The following is a 19,495-nucleotide window of genomic DNA, read 5'->3' as shown; positions in this document are numbered from 1 at the left end:
ACTATGGATTGCAAGACAGGGTTTATGTTGCCTAACCACAGAAATCTGTGGTTTAAAACGTCTGTAGCTTCAGGAGCTCATTAAACTGACAATTTCAGATTGCCTCTTTTCAGTGCTAATACTTTTTTTTTACCTGGACTTAGAATTGTAGTCTGCAGTCTGCCGTCCTGTGCCCTGCCAAATTTTCTTCTGTGTGCCTTTGCAGTGCTCTGTGCACAGTGTCACTAAAATAAAAAGTAGCAGCCAGTGGCAGCTAGCAGAAAGGCATTTGCAACCCCCAAGCACTTTCAGTGCTGAATGGAGTTAGGTGTATATTTTATTGGCAAAGGCTACACATGTTGTATTCTTGCTTCTCTTCCTTCTGTTGCAGTGAATTTTGCAGGGGCTAAGTGCACCTGCTGGATTATATTTTGTCAGATGTATCAAATTATGCACAGTAGAAACGACATGTAGAGATGAAGCTTTCATGTTTATCTGAGTTAACTTCTTTGGTTCACAATACCTGCTCATTGTATGTATTATTGTAATTGGCTCTTAAGACCCAGTGTTTCCTTTTATGCCCTAAGAGTTTAAACTGCATGGAACATCATATTTATATGCATGTTTGTGTGTTCATGCATATATAGGAAATATTTACATATGGAGATACATAGACATGTATTTTCACGTTTTTAAGATTGGTTTCCAGCATTTTGTGTAGATGACAATGGGAAAACCCTGCCTGTGTTAATAATGAACAAGGATAAATAATCAAGTCAATCTACTGAAAAACCTGTGAAAAGATTATTGTAATCTTAAAGAAACTGTCAGAAGGATTTCTGTGTATATGCATGTTTTCAGAATGTTTTTATTACTGAGCACCCATGCCTATAGGAGGTGGGGGATGTCCTTGCAATATGACATGCCTTTGTGTTGCTTGTGTTCAGGAGGTGAGTGCAAAGCCTAAAGCATCTCTTCTCTTCCCACTTCCGGCTTGGGAATTAGGACCAGCAATACAGAAGTTTCAGAACAGGAAAGACCATTTTCTTACCGAGTTTTTTATGGTTTGTCTTTTTCCTCCTTGCTGCAGTTATCCAATTGAAGCTGGGAAATACTCTTGCAAATTCCCGTTTAACTGACTTTTTCTGGCAGTGAAGAATCTAAAAGATTGTTCTCTCTTTCCCTCCCCTACATCCATCCAAAAATCTCCCTCTGTGTTTTTGGTTGACTGTATTGGGATTTAGAACTCTTCAGCACATCTTCCTGTTAGCTGCTTTGCAGCAGAGTTCTGTCAAGCCTCAATGTCTTCTTGTATGGTCAGATTTCAGTATTTTGAGAGCAAGGTGTCACAACAGACAGTCATTTTATAAGTGGTCCATTCTGAAAGAGAGAGAGAAAATACAAGTATGTTCTATCACTTTTGATCTGGGTCAGTGCTTTCCAGCACAGAAGAGAGAATATAGTACTATAATATCTGAACTATAAAAGTAAGCATTTAGTAGTGGGGAGATCCACTGTGGGACTCTGTAGATGTTCCCTGGTGTGCCACAGCACCTTATTGAAAAGAGTCAGTCTGCAGGTGGTGACAAGTACGGTAAAGGTTTGACAGTTGTAAGTGCTGTTTGCCTTGTATTCCCATTCGTGTAATATATGGTAGAAGCAACCCATCAAAAGTTTTGATTGATACATTAATTATTCCCTTTGCTGTTTTTTTTCATTATGTGAAAAGGAAAACAAAGATACATAAATGCGCAACTTGCCCAGAACTCTGTGGGCATAAGTTAAGAGGTCCATAAGTAGAACTCCAGGTCCCAAGGGTCAATTTTCTTCTTCTCTTATGTACGACTCAATTAATGTAGCTGCAGACTTGACAGTAACTCAGTTCTTTTTGTCAACAGGAATGTGCACGGTTTAGTAAAAACTATTTGCAAGTTAATACAAATTCAAGCTATTCAACTGGGAAAAGATGGAGATGAGTCTGTTTGGAGTCTGTATGGAATCAGGTTAGTTTCACATTCATTGTATTTAGAAACAATAGTAACTTTCTCTCTGATTTCCAGAAAAAAAAGAGAAATTAAGTTAATACTGGATTTCAGTCTTACTCTTTTTTGTGTGTTTTGCTTTGTTCACACTGTGCAGGGAATCATGTGCTGGCACAGGTTGCCCACAAAGGTTGTGGAATCTCCGTCCTTGGAGATAACAGAACTTGACCGCATGGGATACTGGGTAGCCTTCACTAGCTGACTGCTTGAGCTTATGGGTTGGACTGGGTAATCTGAGTAGGTCCCTTTCAACCTAAATGATTATCCGATTATGTGATTTTTTTTTTTTTTTTGGTTGAAAGTTTTAAGGAGTTTTGTAATACAAGGATAAGATTCCTGCCATAGGCTCGAAAGGGACAAAGGCAGTGTGAGAAAACAAGTACTAAGACTTATTCAAATAGTGAATGATTTCTAATATTTCTTCTAATAAGTATTTTATTTTAAGGCTACGAATCACTTCCCTCTCCCTTGTTTTTCCTGCTTTATTCTTATTCTAAAAGTCATGTTCCTGAATGTCTTTGCTGTTAAGTTGATTGACGTATAAAAATAAAATACTTAAAGATGAATATACAGCTACTTATCTAAAACTTCTTGTTCGTGCAATACCAGACTTTTGAAGGGGACATCCTAGAGACTTCATCCGTCTCTTGAGAAACCATGAGTCAGTACTGACATTACAAGCCTCTATTGTATCTTTTCTGGAGAATGTCCCAGCTTGGTAGATGTCATGAATGCTTTTCAAGTTACTTTTTATGCAGTTAAGTGGTATTGTTGTAGGAGGCTGTAGCTATAATGGCTTAAGGATATAAAATGTATTATTTGAGAGACAGGAATCATGTCTTTAATTAAACAAAATGAAATAGTGAAGAAAAGTGAAACAGACTTCGGAGTGCTGGATGTGTTTGCATTCCTGAAATTCTGCATGCATTTGTTTTTGTGGCTATATCAGATCTCTTTACAAAATCCCTACTCGTATAGAGTAGTTTTAAATTAAAATGCGGGTAATGAAGATGGAACTCTTTTGAACGCTTTTTTAAAAGCTTCTGGTAGAAGAAGCTAAGTTAAAGGAACTTAATTCTGGCTTCGTGTGAAAAAGAGGGTGGTGGGATGTGGCTGGAATAAAGAAACAGCCTCTGCCCAATCAGACGCAGAAAGGTTATTACATGTTTTTCCCACTCATTAAAAGAGAAATTGCTGGTAACATACAGTGAAGGTGAAATTTGGTAATTCAGAATGGTATAAAGTAAAGTAATAGAGAACTGAAAGTAAGAAGCAGACTTTTATTTAGCCAATATGGTTTTTGTTTTCCCTTTTGGTTACAGTTAACTGTAATGAAGAGAAATGATTGTTTGACATACGGTCAGAGCCCTGGGGTTTTGAAATGTGACTTCTGTTTTTTAGTGTACAGAGCAACCTATCTATTCATTGTTATGTAACAATTTTTGTCATTGTGCCATCAAGTGCCATTAAAACCTGATTTTTTGTAAGGAATAGAAGAATGTATACAGTAGCTCACCAACAGTAATCTCCCATTACAGTGCTCATATATTATGCTGTCAACTGTGCAAAAGTATTCCATATGGAAATCATCAATGAAGAATCAAAATGCAACAGTACATTCTCAAGTGGTTTGCTATTGTCACCAGTATTACAGGGTAATAAATAAATGTGGTTTAGGCCAGTGTTAATTCTGGACAATAGAATTAGTTTCATAATACTTCTTGTGATGATGTAATGTCATGATCAGTTCCTGAAAAGAAATGGAAGAAAATTAATGTCTTGCAGATTTATTATATAGTGCATTTTATTATATAGTGTTTGTCTGGGATGGAGTTAGCTTTCTCCATTGCAGCCATCTGCAACGAGAACAGTGTTGATAACACACCAGTGTTTTGGCTGCTGCTGAGCAGTGCTATCCTTCCAGCCCATTGCCATCCCTCAAAAGGCCAGGAAGGTTGGGGTAGTCAAGACTTTGGGAGGGGACATAGCCAGGATAGCATACCAAATCTATCCCAAAAGGGATAGTTCATACCACATGTTGCTGTGCTCAGGAATAAAAGCAAAGAGGAAGGAGCTGGGAGTGGATTCATTATTAAGGCGTATGTCTTCCAAAGCAACTGCTACACATACTGACACCCTACAGCACAGGAAGTGGCTGCACGTTGCCTGCTGATAGAAAGTAAAGAGTATATTTTTTTATTTTCCTTTGCTTTCTTTTCTAGGCTTTTCTTTTCTTTAGTAAAGTGCCTTTATCTTGACCCAGGAAGGGCTCCTGTTAGCATTCTCAGTGCAGGTGGTTTATGATATGAGTGTACAGAAAATTTGATGTAATTTTTTTCTGAAAGCTATTAGCCTTTCTTTCATGAACTAGTATTTTATGATATTCTTAATGATGCATGGTTTTACTGTTTTAAAGGTCTGGAGAGCTGCCAGTTTTCTGAATTCAAGATTCAGAGCAGGTAGAAAAATGCTTAATAAATGCATATTTGTTGGAGTAAAGTGCTGTTCCTGAAAGGACCAGCTTTCTGAAAGGACCAGGGTCACATCTGCATACGCAGAAAAGTCTGTTGACTGCAGACCTTGTTTCCTCATACAGAAAAAAAGTCTGTCACTAAATTTGTCCTTAAATCAGATTGGAGTTCAGTTCTGTTCAGAGATGTAACAAAAAGGTTCAGATGACCTAAAAGTTAAAAATAATGTATGTTTTATTGTTACCCCTCACAAAGATTTATCTTTGTTTCTCTGGACATTTCCATATTATGAGTGAGTAAACACTATGTTTGCTTGGGTGTTTTGCTTTATCCTGAACCCACTAACAATAATTTAGGATTGTGGCACTGTAATGTCATTTAAAGATGTGTGTTTTACATTGCTGTTCTGGCAGTTCTTAAGTTCTTAAGATGGTGTTGGCAATAAATTGCATCTATACACCTTACTTACTGCTAATAGCATTGTCAAATGGAACTTTTTTGGTTTGCACTTTTTGATGTTTCATTATTAGTCACTGTTCACTGTGGAGCTTAGGTGACTTCTTTCACTATCCAGTTCAGTGCAGTTTTACTAGTTTCAGAACACACAAGATCTGTCATAAAAGGTTTGCTTTTTTTTCTAGGTAATAAGCCATTTTAATTTTAGACTTGATGTGTCGGATGCTGACTTTAGGAAGGTTCCCCTGGCTTCAGTGTCATTGTAAGCATTTAAGTGATGACTGGAGGCATATTCTCTTGATTAGGAAAGGTAATTAATTTTTAAAATATAACAAAGTTATTGAAATAAGAAGCTGCTATTACCCTGTATGTCTTTACAAGGACTATGTACTTTCAATGTTCTGGCATTGCATTTGGACAGTATTTCTAGCTTTCTGCTGGATAAGGATCTGGTCTATAATCTTGCCGGATTCAGAGACTAGATTCAGAGACAAGCAAGAAGTTTTTTTGCCTCTTGCATGCTATCATCTTTGGAAAGCTGCAATGAAGCAATAAACCTAACTTTTCTGGTCTTTACAGATTGTAAAAGACTCTAACTTTAGTAAAATATTTACAAAATCTAGGTAGGTGGACATATGAAGAACATGTATGTAAGTTGACAAATATTTGAGAAATGAATGTGAGATGTGACAGGCTTCTAGCCCCAAATATGAGGGCCAGACCTGTAGTATGCATAGTTTGTGTTCTTAGTAGATGGCATCTGTTTTGTGAGCATGTTTCACATAGTCCATCGCATCAGTCAGCTTTCTGAAAGAACTTTTGTCTTCAAATTATTTATTTGCCTGAAAACAAAAACATGTCTTCAGAAGAAAAATTATTTGATGAGCAGAGGAGGAACCAGTCTAAAAAAAAATTAAATCCTGTGTTTTTAGCTCTGTTGTAACCACATAGCAAAGAAATGAGAGTCATTAGGTATGCAAATACTCTGCAACCAGCTTTCATAGTTTGGTGGGCCTTTCATTTAGCTGATGGCTGTGTAACTCTTTGATTATCCTCAAAACTAGTGAGTTGCCCAGGATTTAAAAAATATTGACCTTGAGAATGTAAAAAAACCATAATGAGGAGCACCTCTTTTAGTGTAAGGATATGTCTGCTAGATTATGTTTTTTCATAAATAGTGTCTTGCTAGGCATAACATAACTCTAAACATTCCTGCTTATAGCAGGTAATTATTACCTCTTTAGCTCAGTCAAGGGAAGCCTTAATGTACCATCACATAACGCATTTCAAATTTGCCATGTAATGGGAAAAATTAGATTTTTATTCTTCTGGGGGTTCTTGCAGATCTCATTCACTTCATCTGGAGCTGGGTTGGTTCAGCATTGCTTAAGATGAAGCCCATGTTGTATTATAGTGTTATTGGATGTGAGTGTGTCTCAGTGAATGTTGTCTTCTCTAATAAAAAGACTGTTGGAAATTCTGGCTTTTTCCTCCTCAGAAGTTTTTAAAACAACAATAGTAAATGAAATACCATTGTAAGTCCTTCCTAAAAGTTGTATCTGACTGTGTCACTCATGCAGTCTCTGAAACTGAGGCAGTGTGTCTTGAGATAAACCACTTCAATGGGTGGCTCTCAAATCATCTACTGCTGAATAGGTAAAACTCCCTGAAGGTCTCTCTGGTGTGTAGAACAGATTTGTTGGACCTGTGAACTGGAAAGATAGTTAACCAAACTGAAGGTGGTGGTTTGCAGCAGATTTATGCTGCCTTTCTCTGTTTGCTATTCCACTTATAGCATAGAATGGTTTGGGTTGGAAGGGTCCCTAAAGATCACCTAGTTGCAGCCCCCCAGTCACCAGACAGAGACACCTTCCACTAGACCATGTTGCTCAAAGGCCCATCCATCCTGTCCTTGACTTTCAGGGATGGGGCATCCAGAGCTCTGGGCAGTAAGTTACACTAGTTAAATGACTTTGGTTTTGTTTCTGACAGAAAAAGTTATGTACTTAAGGTTTCCCTCCTTCCCAGGTTTTCTTCCATCTGCTACTGTACAAGGGTATGTTACAATCCAATTATTAAGGTTCTTAGAAATGCCTCTGCCGGAATTAAGGTGCAAATGAGACCATATGCCAGTCAATAGTGAGGGTTTTATTTGATGGTAAATATGAGAGAGAGAGAGAGAGAAAGGAAGAAAGAAAGAAGTAGAAAATAGATGGGGGGGGCGGGGAGCAGAAAGAGAGTGACAGGGACAGAATAAGTAAAATATCACCATTCCGTGGATCCCAGCGATGCTCCATTGGATCCTCTCCAGCTGGCCTTCTTGGTGGTGAAGGTCCCCCCAAAAAGCTTAGAATCCAATGGGTTTATATACCCTCGAGCCAGGTAGCAATGTCCGGCCATGTCCCCCTGGGGTGGGGGTCAGTCTCTCACAGCAGACTCTGGGTCTGTTGCATCACGTGCAGTTCTGTGGGGCCAAGCCTCTCACGGGAATGTCCCGTGGATGTGCCCTGTGGGGTTGGGGGTTCCACAGCTGGGCCGGTTTGTGTAGTTGGAGGATGGGTGTTTAGTGCCTCTCACCAGAGGTTGCACCATGCACCCAAAACCTCCTCCTCCCCCCTTGGTTGGGGGACAGTCTGTGTAAACCTGGCTTCTGTGAGCTGCGCTCTCCCCCCACCCCAAACTCAGCCCGGGATGATTGAACAATGGGCTTCCCTTTATCTAAGCAGCAGTTTGACTTTCAGTTCAAAGTCTCACTCTTCAGGGAAGCTTCTTTGGTTGTAGCTTCTTTATAATGAGCAAAACTTTATATCAATGTTTGAGGCATGAACTATTTCCAGTCTCTGACAGGGTAGTCATTGTTTAATGCAAGCATCACACTTCTAGGTGGTGTAGATGGCCTTCAGTCACTGACTTTGGAGATGCAGAAGGTGTTGGCAATAGATTAATCTGAAAACAGGTGACTACTAGGCCTCAGTGACCTTTATAATGTCAGGGGGCTGACAAAGAGTAAAGTGGAAGTCTCCAGCTTGGTGGTATGACCAAACTTTTTCCTTTTCTGTTTCTTTTACTACATGACAAAATAAAAAAAAAAAAAAGGAGAAAAAAATTGTTGGGAGCAGGTTTAAAGTATTAAGTAGTAGGATGATGGTCACCTCAATCAGTCTCAGGTGCTGAAGACTTGGATCTGGGCTTCGAAAACTGGACTGATACTGTGTGACAAACAGTTCAGATTTTTTAGTGGGTATTATTTGGAGCTCACTGATACAGCCAGTGACTCAAATGACACTTTTGAAGAGTGAACCGTAGAAATTCAGGTAAGTTAAACAAAAAAGAGTGAGACCAAGCCTTTTCAAATAGAGAGATTTTGTTTTAATCTTGTTTCAGAAGTTCTGAGAAAATACCCTCTTTAGATAGTGAGCCATCTTAGCAAAGCTAGTAAAAGGAGTTGGTAAAAGGAGGAGGTTAAATTGCCTACTTCTACAGCTGTGCTTATTTTGCAGATAGTTTTTTTGCATACTTCCTTTCTGTGTTATGGATATAAATGTAATTTCTTTGTCTTTCAGGAACACTCCTCATCCATTAATCACTGTCCTTGAGAACAGACCTGATTGCTGGCCAGTTCTACTACAGCAGATAACAGTATTTTTCCATCAGTGTCCAGAGAGGTACATGAATGAAAAATTAAAAATAGCCTAGCAAATGTTGACAACTGAATTGTATCATTGTAACCGTTTTGTTGAAGGAAGCTGCAACAAGCAGTAAGAATTCTGTCTTTTGTGAAAGATACTGTGAAAGATAAAACTTAATTACACTATTTCAAGTTTTAAAATAATAATATAAAAAATTCTTCATTAAATACTGGTATAATCCATCAAAAATCAATTTTATAGCTTTTAATTCACTATGTAGATAAATTTTGTATGGATATAGAATAACTGGTGCAAGACTGATAGTACATTTGAATTTTTTTTTAAAATAAGCTATTTGGCTTATTAGCTTTGTCAAAATTCTGACTGCTTAGTCAAAAAAAATGAATACAATGCAGCTATAACTCATGTATACAAAATGATGGGATGATGAAGGAAAAGGAGGGATGATTAAATCTCATGGAAAAGATGAGGTCTTGAAAAACAATGCATGCTTTCTGATTTAAAAAAATAGAAAAAAAATCAGTGGTACAGCCTTATTATAAAGCATCATTAAAATCAGATAATAACAAATACCCAACTGCCAACAATCTCAGCCTTTCTTCATGCTAACCACTAAGAAACTTGTCGAAGAACGCTTCAGTGTAAGATAAGAAATCTGGCCTTCTCAAAGAGAACTGCTTTCAATGATTTTACACCTATATGTATGCTTTTCAGATAAAAGTATGCCTTTTCTCCTGTTTTCGGAAAGACTAATAACAGAGAAATAGTGCAGAGAAATTGGCTTCTCTGTTTTCTGTTTGTAAAGAAATAAGTTTATTCATCTCTTAAATATCTGGTGGGCTTAGACTACATGATCAAGAGTAAGACTTTCAAGCTAAAGTGTGTTTTGCTCAGTTTAATTGATCAGAGTATTTTTCAAATGCTGTTTGCTCTTTCACTCTGCTGCCAAATCTGGGACTCACATAGAGTCCCCTCAGATGTATAAATGGAGTGAACGGTGGATTTTCTGCTGATGGCTTCTTTTGAATTAAAACAGGAGTTTTTCTTGCTGAAAAGGAAAATATGCGACACTCTTCTTGGTGCTCTTTGTTCAAGGTTTCTGTGGGTAAAGTGCTAGACTGACAATAAAGAATTATCGAGTAATTTAGGTTTGGAAATGCCCTTCAGAGCACTGAGTCCAGCCATTAACCTAATGCTATCAAGTCCACCACTAAACAGTGTCCCTAAGTGTGATGTAGAAAAGCTCCACGTATGTTGATATAGACCTATTACTAAATTCTTTCTACAGTTTTGTATCAAGACTGAGTCTTGTTTAAAATTGAGTTTTGATTCCCTGTTGATGTGCTGGACGGTAGGAAGGCTCTGCAGAGGGATATGGGCAGGCTGGATCTATGGTCTGAGGCCAGTGGTATGAGGTTCAACAAGGTTCAACCCCTAATGCTGGGTGCTGCACTTCAGTCACAACAATTCCATGGAGTGCTACAGACTGAGAGAAGAGTGGCTGGAAAACTGCACAGAGAAAAAAGACCTGAGGGTGCTGATTGACAGCTGAACATGAGCCAGCATGTGCCCTTGTGGCCGAGAAGGCCAATGGCATCCTGGCTTGGGTCAGAGATAGTGTGGCCTGCAGGAACAGGACTAGGGAAGTGCCCATGTACTTGGCACTGGTGAGGCTGCACCTCAAGCCCTGTGTCCAGTTCTGGGCCGCTTATAACAAGAAGGACATTGAGGTGCTGGAGCAAGTCCAGGGAAGGGCAGTGGACCTGGTGAAGGGTCTGGAGCACAAGTCTGATGAGGAGCAGCTGAGGAGCTGGGAGTGTTTAGCCCAGAGAAAAGGAGACTGAGGAGTGACTTTATGCTCTTCTTCATGAAAGGAGGTTGTAGCCAGGTGGGGGGTTCTGTTCTCCCAAATAACAAGTGACAGGATGAGAGTAAGTAGGCTCAAGTTGCATCAAGGGAGGTTTAGATTGGCTGTTAGGAAAAATTTTGTAATGGGCTTGTCAACCATTGCAACAGTCTGCTCAGGGAAGTGGTGGAGTCACCATTCCTGGAAGTATTCAGAAGACCTGTAGATGTGGCACTTGGGGACATGGTTTAGCAGTGGGCATGGCAGTGATGGTTGGACTTGAGCCTGAACAGTTCTGTGATTCTGTATTTGTTACTATATTGACCATCAGCTTTATTTGGTTGTTTTAATAATGTAAAGGACAGCTTGTACTCCTGACATGATCAAGCCAAAAGATTTGTTTTGTGATAATATTTTACTGGGAAGCCACGTTGGTTAAAACAGTTCCTGTATCGTGTAATTGTTTTAAGACCATTCTGCAAAAACTGGTAAGTAAAGGATGACTCCTTTTTATTGAAATATGTTTTATGTGTTTTAAAAAGATATTTCTGAGTAGTCTTGTCCAAATATTCTTCAGAATGGGACATCAGTCTATCATGACATTCAGCAAGGAAAGTCACTTTCTTGAATTGATGAGGGGATAAGAGTAAAATTAGGAGTGTTATAACCTGCAGGTCCATATTGAATCTTTTCAAAATTGCACTTTGAAGTATGGTTACTGTATTGGGCCTCATGACAGTACTTTGTTCGAGTATTTAGTAATGCCCTTCTCAACACCTTTCTGTTAATTGGGTCTTGTGAACTTTTGCAGGTAATGTCACATTACCTGGATTTCCTTGTTACACTTTGAGTAGAAAGCACTCACGGCAAACTTACTTCTTGAACTGCAGGTCAGAGAGTTCATGTGTTGCCATAATGGCTTCATTTCTAAGATACCTGTATTGTGAACCATACCAGTTACGGGAATATGCTGAACTGCGAATGGGTTTACTTAAGATCTTACTTCAGCCTCATGGGCCAAAGCACAAAGAACTCTCCGCGTTGGAATGTGAGATTCTTCGACTTCTATGTGATTTGGTTCCACACCTGCAGGTACAGTTGTTGCCTGACCCTATCTTTTACAAATAGATGTTTATCAAAATGGTGATAGTATTATTATTATTGTCTTTCAAGTGTGCAAATATAGCATTCTCTTCCATTTTCTGTAGATCAGGTTTGTTGATAGTACGTAAATCTAATAAACTGTCTCTTTCTGGTAGAAGATAAAACTTTAGTTGTTCAAATCTGATATACCTGTTAAGATGGAAATTGAAACATATTTACTGTCATTACTTGCATCTAGTTGCTTCGGTAAACATACGGTAAACTTAGAAAGACATTAATGAGAAAATTCTGTTAAATGGCAAGATATTTGTCAAAACCATACAATTTTAACTTAAAATGGATAATATTAAAATGAAACAAACTATATGAGAAGAATTATTTAAGTATTTCTAGGTATTCCTTTCTCACTCTTTGTAACAGAGAGATTAGTGGATCTGAAGATGAAATTTAGTCCTTCTGGAATATGCTGAAGGTTTTGAATTTTTTTTAAGTTGCACAGTGATACATAATAGGAGCTAGGGGTTTAATCTTTCTGTCCCCTTTTGGTTAGGGGCCTGTGATGTTGGTTAAAATTAAAAGCTCTGCTTTTTCTTGTCCATCACTGTGATACCAGTTAAGCTTTTTTTGTACCTATCTACCATTTCCTTCTTCTTTTGATATTAGGACAACATCTTCAGTTTCAGACGTGTTCAGCCAAACATGAGGTGCTTTGCCCTTATTGCTATGGAGAGAGGGTTCATTAATATGAATAATGAAAAGCAAAGTAGGCTTGTTATAAGGATATTTGGTAGTGTCTTTATCCTATGACATTTTACTAGAAAAGTATTCTTTCTACTCATAGCTACTTCTCACAATCTTTTGGAAAAAATATAACTTGTGTTATACACGTTTATCTTGGTTCAGGTCTATTCTTCGTAATGATGGGTACATGCTGACCTTTTCTAGTTACAGAGAGTTGTCTGATATTTTCTCGATTTTATCTGAACTTCAGTATAACATTGTGTCTTGAATGTATGACCAAGCTTCAGACCTGATAACATTTAGCCATAAGAAAGGTGCTGAATAAAACGTATGAAATTAGTTATGAACCTTTTTTTCCTTCATACATGTTGGCACTTCTTTTTTTTAAGCAAGAAATCAGTTGCATATTTTCAAACTCATATTAATACTTGGACATTTTTGTCTCACCTGAGATACAGCTTTCACAATGGAAGGTACTTCCTTCAAGAAGCCTGTTTGATGGACTGTTGTATAGTCCATCAATTCCCTCGTCTTCTTTCTCTGAACCTCATTTTAGCATAGCTTAATTTAATCCACTCTGTAATATAAATGCCAAAATGTTTCCCAGTCATTTTGTCTGACAGTGTCAAGCAAGCTGTCAAAAGTACAGCTCCTCACCTGTAGACTTTTCTGCTAATAATTCAGTGACATGAGATTTCTGATTAGAGCAGATTATTTATAGAACAAAAAGGGAATAAAAATCAGGCTGTTGTGCTTAATGCTGGCTCCAGAGTTTGGATTGGAACAGTGCATTTGTCTGGAAGTAGAGTTTTCAAGAACAGAAATACTGTCATCCAGCACATGGGGACTTTGAGATGACCTGCTTCTTGAAACCTTTTTAGCTGGCTTTCAGGTATGGAGATACTGCTTTTGGGTATCACACTTCAGCATCTAGTTTTTGTGGTAGTTAGATTCCATGGTGTTCTAGAATTGAGTTACACCACTGCCTTTCTCTTTTGAGACGTATGTTAAAATCTTAGTTACGTTACAAAGGAAATATTGTAGAGCCAGATGCGTCTGTCATAAGAATATTTACCTGCTTGATGAAATCCCCACACACTTTTTTATGTTGTTATAAGGAACCCCAAGAGCTGAATTAATTGCTATTGCTTTTGGGTAAAAAAGGATTTTTCTCATCAGCTACCAAGAAACATTTTAATTCTTTCACGTGTTTCTCATTTTACTTCAAAATATCAAAAAGCAGTTCATAAGTTGTTTTTTTTCAGAGAAGTTGGATAAGGGATTCCTGGTGTTAGTTTATAAATATGTTTCTTCAAAGATTTAGTACTATTTGCAATAGAAATATAGCACAGCTAATACTAAATTCTATGTAGATAGGGAAGGGCAACTAAATCATCATATGTTTTGGCTTTTTTTTTTTTTGACTACCTCTCTGCAGCTTAAGGACTTACTGCAAGTTACAGAAGCCTTGTTTTTCCTGCAAGAGCTGTTCCTCAGCCTACTACGCTATCCTTTGTTTTGGAAAGATCAGTTATCCCAGCTTAGTCTGCAACTGTTATGCTTCTGTGAAGTATGTTTAAATGTAACAGGAGAATGCTCATCTTTGATCTCCCTATTAGAGGACAACTTCGAGCTCTTAAAAGAGGTAAGAGTATATGGTAAAAACACAGAATAGTTTATTAAATTTAAAGAATGTCATGTTTAAGACAGTAGAGACACTTTTACATGACATTCATCTGCAGGTCACCAGTGTTGGTGTCAAAAGTTTCTAATTTTTTTTCTTTGTTGAATACCTTCAGAAGGTAAAAACTTAACTGGGTCTGTATATATGTGTAAATCTCTTAGTATGGAAATTTGTTTAAAGTGAGTTACAGCAGTTTGAACAAAGTAACAAATTAAAATGTTCTAGTTACTTAGTTAAAATACTATTTTCACACAGTTATATTCTTCATTGCTCTGTCACTGCATGTGCAGTCACTATGGTTCATAAAGATAATCTTTCAAAGTTTTGGTAGTTTCCTATTTGTTCTGTTTAATGTCACTGAGAAACAAAGGAGACTTGGAACCTTTTTCTTTTTTCCTTGTAGGTATTTCCAGTGGACCAGTATATAATTGGGCTAGCTCTTCTACTGCTGCAAACTCCAGAAAGTCAGCAAAAGTCTGTCTTGAGTCTAGGTAAAGCTCTTCTTGTGAAAGAGGAATCCCCACTCCTAAAACTGTGTCTTTGTTTCTTCATATTTTTGAAATAAGCACTGCATTCCCCTGGAATTGGATTGGGTAGTGAAATGGGGTTTCTTTACATGCAGAATTTTTCCTGAATTAAAATAAAACGGCACTAAATACAAATTTTCCTGCTACTCTGACTTTTCCCATTGATGTTTCTGTATTTTAAGCTCCCTGCTATCTTGGAGCTTATTGGTTTCATTTTTGAGCCAACAGAATATTCTTAACTGATGTGCATGCATCCTGAATGGTTTGCTATTACAGGTACTGAGAGCAGGCATGACAATCATGGCAATGTTTAGCCATGCTTTTGACTTAGCAGTTGTGGTTAGTGTAGTTATTCCAGTAAAAACAAAGGTCTGCGCTACATTCCATTTTTGTATTTTTTGCTGCCATCAGGTACTTTGCTATGGACACAGAAATGTGTGACTCTCTAAACGAAAAATCACAAAAATCTTTTGGCTTGTATATACACATACAGTAAATCTGGGAACCTTTACTTTGCTGAGTTGAAGTATTTCCTAGAAATATCTGTGTCATGCCTAAAGGTACCAATGTTCATTTTTTTCTTTCCTTCTTGACCTTTGTTTTTCCTCAATTTGTCTTAAATAGCCTACAAGCTCCTCTCATGTTCAGAAACCCAGGACATCTCAACCACAGCCCTTATTTTGGTGATGCCTGTGCTACAGATCTTATCTTCTACAACAGTTGGAGACTGCCTGTCAGGGGATGTTTCTGGAACTACCAGGCAGCAACTGGCTGTAAATCTTTTGGGAATATTAAAGGAGGAAGGTGTGAAGGATAAACAGGAATCGGTAAGGTGATAAAGTTTCTTTCCTTTTATCAGGTGCAGGTAGGGGAGGCATTTAAAAATTTTTCTGCATTAAGCCTATCTGCTTGGGAAGGACTCTGCATGTGTGAACTTCTTCGTGCCATAACCTCCATGGGAACACTTGAAAATATAGTCCATAAAACTAGACTACTGGTAAAATAAAAGTTTGTTGGCTGGATATTGTTTTATTTAGCAAATGAGATTTTTTTACTTTAAGAGACTGTATAGATTGAAGAATTCACTTCCATTGTTAAGTAACTAGCAAGACTTAGTAGAAATCAAGGTTATATATATTTACTCTGTTTCTTTCAGACTTGCTTATTCTCCTCATGTCTTTTTCTTTACTGCTGTATGTGACTGTTAACTACCATTCTTTCTCCCTTGACTGAAAAGAGTTACAGAGCACCTAAGTTAGTGTTAGTTAGCAAATTTTGGCTCAGTAACCTGAATCTTTTTATATGTTCTGTTAGGGTTTTTTGGGTTTTAGTTATTTCCTTATGTCCCACTTCTCTGCCATCTATCCATTTATCCCCACTGTTCCAAGAATAAGTGACAACAAATCTCTTTGATCAAGATGTGTCTAGCACTGCGGTAGCTAAAGTCCCTTTCTGCTTTACACCCCTGTTTTGTGTAGAGAGGGTGTGATGTGACAAGCTGGAGACAGATATAGTGCCAGTTCTGAGTTCTGCCATGTCTCCTTGACCTGGAATCCCCCACCTACTTCATCTTCTATTTCTCCGCATCTGAAAAGTCAAGCCCGTTTGTGCTCCTAATAAAAAATAACTACTTTTAAGTTCACTAAAGCTTACACTTCTTAGTCTGCTCTGAAAGAATAGACAGTGGGATGACAGTGGTTACAGCTCACTTCCTTCTAATGGGACTTTCTGGGTGCCAGCCTGTAGAGATGCCACTGGAGGTTTGTTTCAGTGAAACATCTTTGAAGCATGTCAGTCCTCAATGCTCTGTGTCACTCGCCCACATGTTTTGTTTTCTGTTGAGTTTTGGAAGCTATTTGTATGTCTTACAACGCTACTGTGTTACGGTACAAGATTGCAGTGCATTGTGTTACACTGGCTTCCTCTAATGGAACTTGATTGTACTAATTCTGGTATTCTCTTTGCTTCAGAAAAGCATGTGAAAACTTTTATGTTGAGGGCTTAAATAATTTTTGATGACTAAGTTTTTGTGTTGGCCATGTTAACACTGAAAACAGTTGTCTTTGCTGAGAATTCTCTAACAGTCTCTTCACTTGTGTCTCACTGATCCTGCAGAGTTCATAGTAAGTAGCATGGTGGATCTTGGTAATTCATGGTTCTCAATGCAAATGGGGAGACAATAATTTTGCCTGATCATTGTTTGTAATAAGTATGCTGATAACCTCTGGTTCTCAACTAAAAGATTAAAAAATGTAGACTCTTCTTAATGGCCCCATGATTACAGTCAGTTTGTGTTGTAGGATCAGATCAATGCTAAGAGAATAAAGTCTTGATTGAATTATCCTTAGACTTCCTTCACATTGGAAATGGGCAAGAAAAGAGGTAGGAAAAAGAAAGCAAATGCTATGTCCACAGTGAACAAGCTTTGAGCAAGAGTATATAAGAGCAAACATGGTTAAGTTATGGTGTATTTTCACAGAATCACAGAATAGCCCTGTCTGCAAGATCATCTGGTCTAGCCTTTCATAGGAAAGGGGGCCTAGATGAGATTATCTAGTGTCCTCTCCAATCACATGTTGAAAACCTCCCGTGATGGGGACTACACCATGTCCCTGGAGGGGTTGTTCCACTGAATGATTGTTTTCACTATCAAAAATGTCTTTCTTGTAATCTTGTTATCCCTTACCCTCTCCCAGGTATCTTGTATCCATTGCCCTTTGTATTCTCCATGTGGCTCTTTGTGAAGAGAGAGCTTCTGTCCTCTTAGTAACTGCCTTTCAAGTACTAGAAAATGATGACACCCTCCTTGAGCCTTCACTTCTACAGGGGGACTCCTTTGACCCCTCTTCAGTCTGTCCATATCTGTTTTGGAATTGTGGGTGCCAGAGCTTGACACACCACTCCATGTGCAGTCTGACAAGCGCTGGTGAAGTGGGAGGATCACATCTCTCTCTGTTAGCAGTGCCCCCATGGCTGCAGCTCAGCACTTTGCCTCGGTAGCTGCGGCAGTGCACTGCTGGCCTGGTTTCTGTGTGCTGTCCACTGGGACCCCGGGCTCCTCTTGGCAAGGCTGTTCCACAGCTCATGTCGTAGCCTGGCTGGGCTCTTCGGTGATGTCATTCCAGGTGCAGGGCTCTGCACTTCTCCTGGTTGAACTTTACACAGTTCTTGTGACCCAGTCTTGCAGCCTGTTCGTGTCTCTGAAAGGTGGCTCTCCCTGGCAATGTGTCCACCTCAACACCCAGTTCAGTGACACAGCAAATGTGGGGAGGGTGCTTTTGATCCCATCATCCAGATCATTCATGGAGATGTTACAACATGGGGCCCAGGGAGCCCCACTTGTGACAGGCTGCCAGCCTCAGTAAAACATTGATCAGGAGGAAGGAGGTATTAAGAACCTGTGTCTTGCCAACATTATCAGTAACTTTTTCCCTGCCCTGTCTAGTGATGGGTCTGTGTCTTCCCTGGGCTTCTGCTTAGCTGCGTATGTATCTGATCAGCCATTTCTTCTCCTTGCTGTCTCTGCCCAGTTCCAGAGCTAGCTGAGCCTTGACCTTCATGTGTGCAACCTTACATGCCCTTGCAAGAATCTTGTAGTCCCCAGTAGATATTTGACCACCTTTCCATTGAGGGTATGCTTCTTATTTTGCTTTTTACAGCACTCAAAATTTATATGTCTTTAAATGGCTTTTTTTTTTTTTGCGCGTTGATAGTAGTAGGGAATTGTTCTACCTTCAGTGCCATGATTTTGAAAGTTAGGATGAGGCTAGGCCTTCACATAGGCTTTGCCATTGAGGGATTTTACGTATGTATATATATGTGTATATATGTGTGTATGTATACGCACGCACATATATATTTGTGTTGATAAACTGAAATTTTGTACATAACTTGCTTGATTAGAGTGCAGCAATAAAATAAAATTGTGATCATAGCCTGTTTTCATGTAAATGAAATAAAGGGAGAAAGGAATGAGTGCAATTATGTAGTAAAACCTTTTGGGGATGTAGTGTGGAATGGGAAATACCAGTATAATATTTCAGGCTCTACCAATTTTTGCAGTTTTTCCCAGGCACTTAAAAAAATATATAAGTCAAAACAAATGTCAACAACATCACCACCACAAACACAAAAAAGCCTGCCACAAACAACACCTCCCCAAAGAAAACCCCAAACAACAAAAATCCTTTCATAGCCTAATCTTGATTTAAAGGCCTGTTATCGTCCACAGACAGGCAACTAAACAGTACATCTTATGGATCCTGAAACTCTTATTAGCTCACTCTATGTTCTTGGATTAAGTTTAGATACCTTTTTCAATAAATGGCAGTATCACAGCTGTATCCAGAAAAGATTTTTGGCTCCAAGTGATCTTGCCAGCCAGAATAGATAGCTCTTTAGGTTGCTATATTTTTCACGTACTGTAGTTGTAATGTGTAAGTAATGTAATAAGCTAATTTTAATGTAATTTTTAAAAAGTAATCTAAAATACAGGGGCATTCTACCTTCCGTTAGCCAAAATAAATTTACATTGAGTCAAACAATGTGATTAAAATGAAGTTCTGCAGTTCTAATTAGAACAGCTTTTTTTTTGCCACTCAAAGTCTCTTTTTCCTTGGTTATTTAAAGCTGAATGGGCCCTAGCCTTTTGGATTCTGAATTCCATTTTTAATGTTCATTTGGAGATCTCTTCTCAAATACTTTCTTGACCTGATCTTTATATAAATGTTCTTCACCTGATGACTGCCTGCTAACTACTGTCTTGATAGTGGAAAAATGTTTTCTAAGGAAGCAAAGAATTAGTGGGAAAGAGATTTCATGTCTTGTATTAATACAAAACTTTCCTGTTTTAATGAAAAACTTTGAACTTTATTTACAGGAGCTCTAAAATATATATACCCGTATGTATATAAAAATCCAACTTAAGAGAATTCCTCATTTGCATTTTACAACTTTCCTGCTGCTAAATACTATCTTCCATGACTGCAACTGTTA

General features: G+C 38.3%; 1 protein-coding gene across 3 annotated transcripts in view; it reads left to right on the top strand.

Moving 5' to 3' along the window:
• The window catches only part of FOCAD (focadhesin), a 96,590-nt gene that overhangs the window by 11,641 nt on the left and 65,454 nt on the right, over nucleotides 1–19,495 (top strand). For 2 of the 3 annotated variants that reach the window (XM_048291082.1, XM_048291084.1), the window contains exons 6-11: nucleotides 1,878–1,982; nucleotides 8,512–8,613; nucleotides 11,335–11,536; nucleotides 13,728–13,934; nucleotides 14,377–14,464; nucleotides 15,125–15,327. In XM_048291082.1, coding sequence (XP_048147039.1) covers nucleotides 1,878–1,982; nucleotides 8,512–8,613; nucleotides 11,335–11,536; nucleotides 13,728–13,934; nucleotides 14,377–14,464; nucleotides 15,125–15,327 — 907 coding nt within the window. The remainder of the gene's footprint in view (nucleotides 1–1,877; nucleotides 1,983–8,511; nucleotides 8,614–11,334; nucleotides 11,537–13,727; nucleotides 13,935–14,376; nucleotides 14,465–15,124; nucleotides 15,328–19,495) is intronic. The other variant, XM_048291083.1, reaches the window with a different exon arrangement.

This window comes from Corvus hawaiiensis, chromosome Z (assembly GCF_020740725.1).
Source record: "Corvus hawaiiensis isolate bCorHaw1 chromosome Z, bCorHaw1.pri.cur, whole genome shotgun sequence".
NCBI classification, from domain to species: domain Eukaryota; kingdom Metazoa; phylum Chordata; class Aves; order Passeriformes; family Corvidae; genus Corvus; species Corvus hawaiiensis.
The sequence above is the reverse complement of the archived record's forward strand: the minus strand, read 5'-3'. Positions and strand labels throughout refer to the sequence as shown.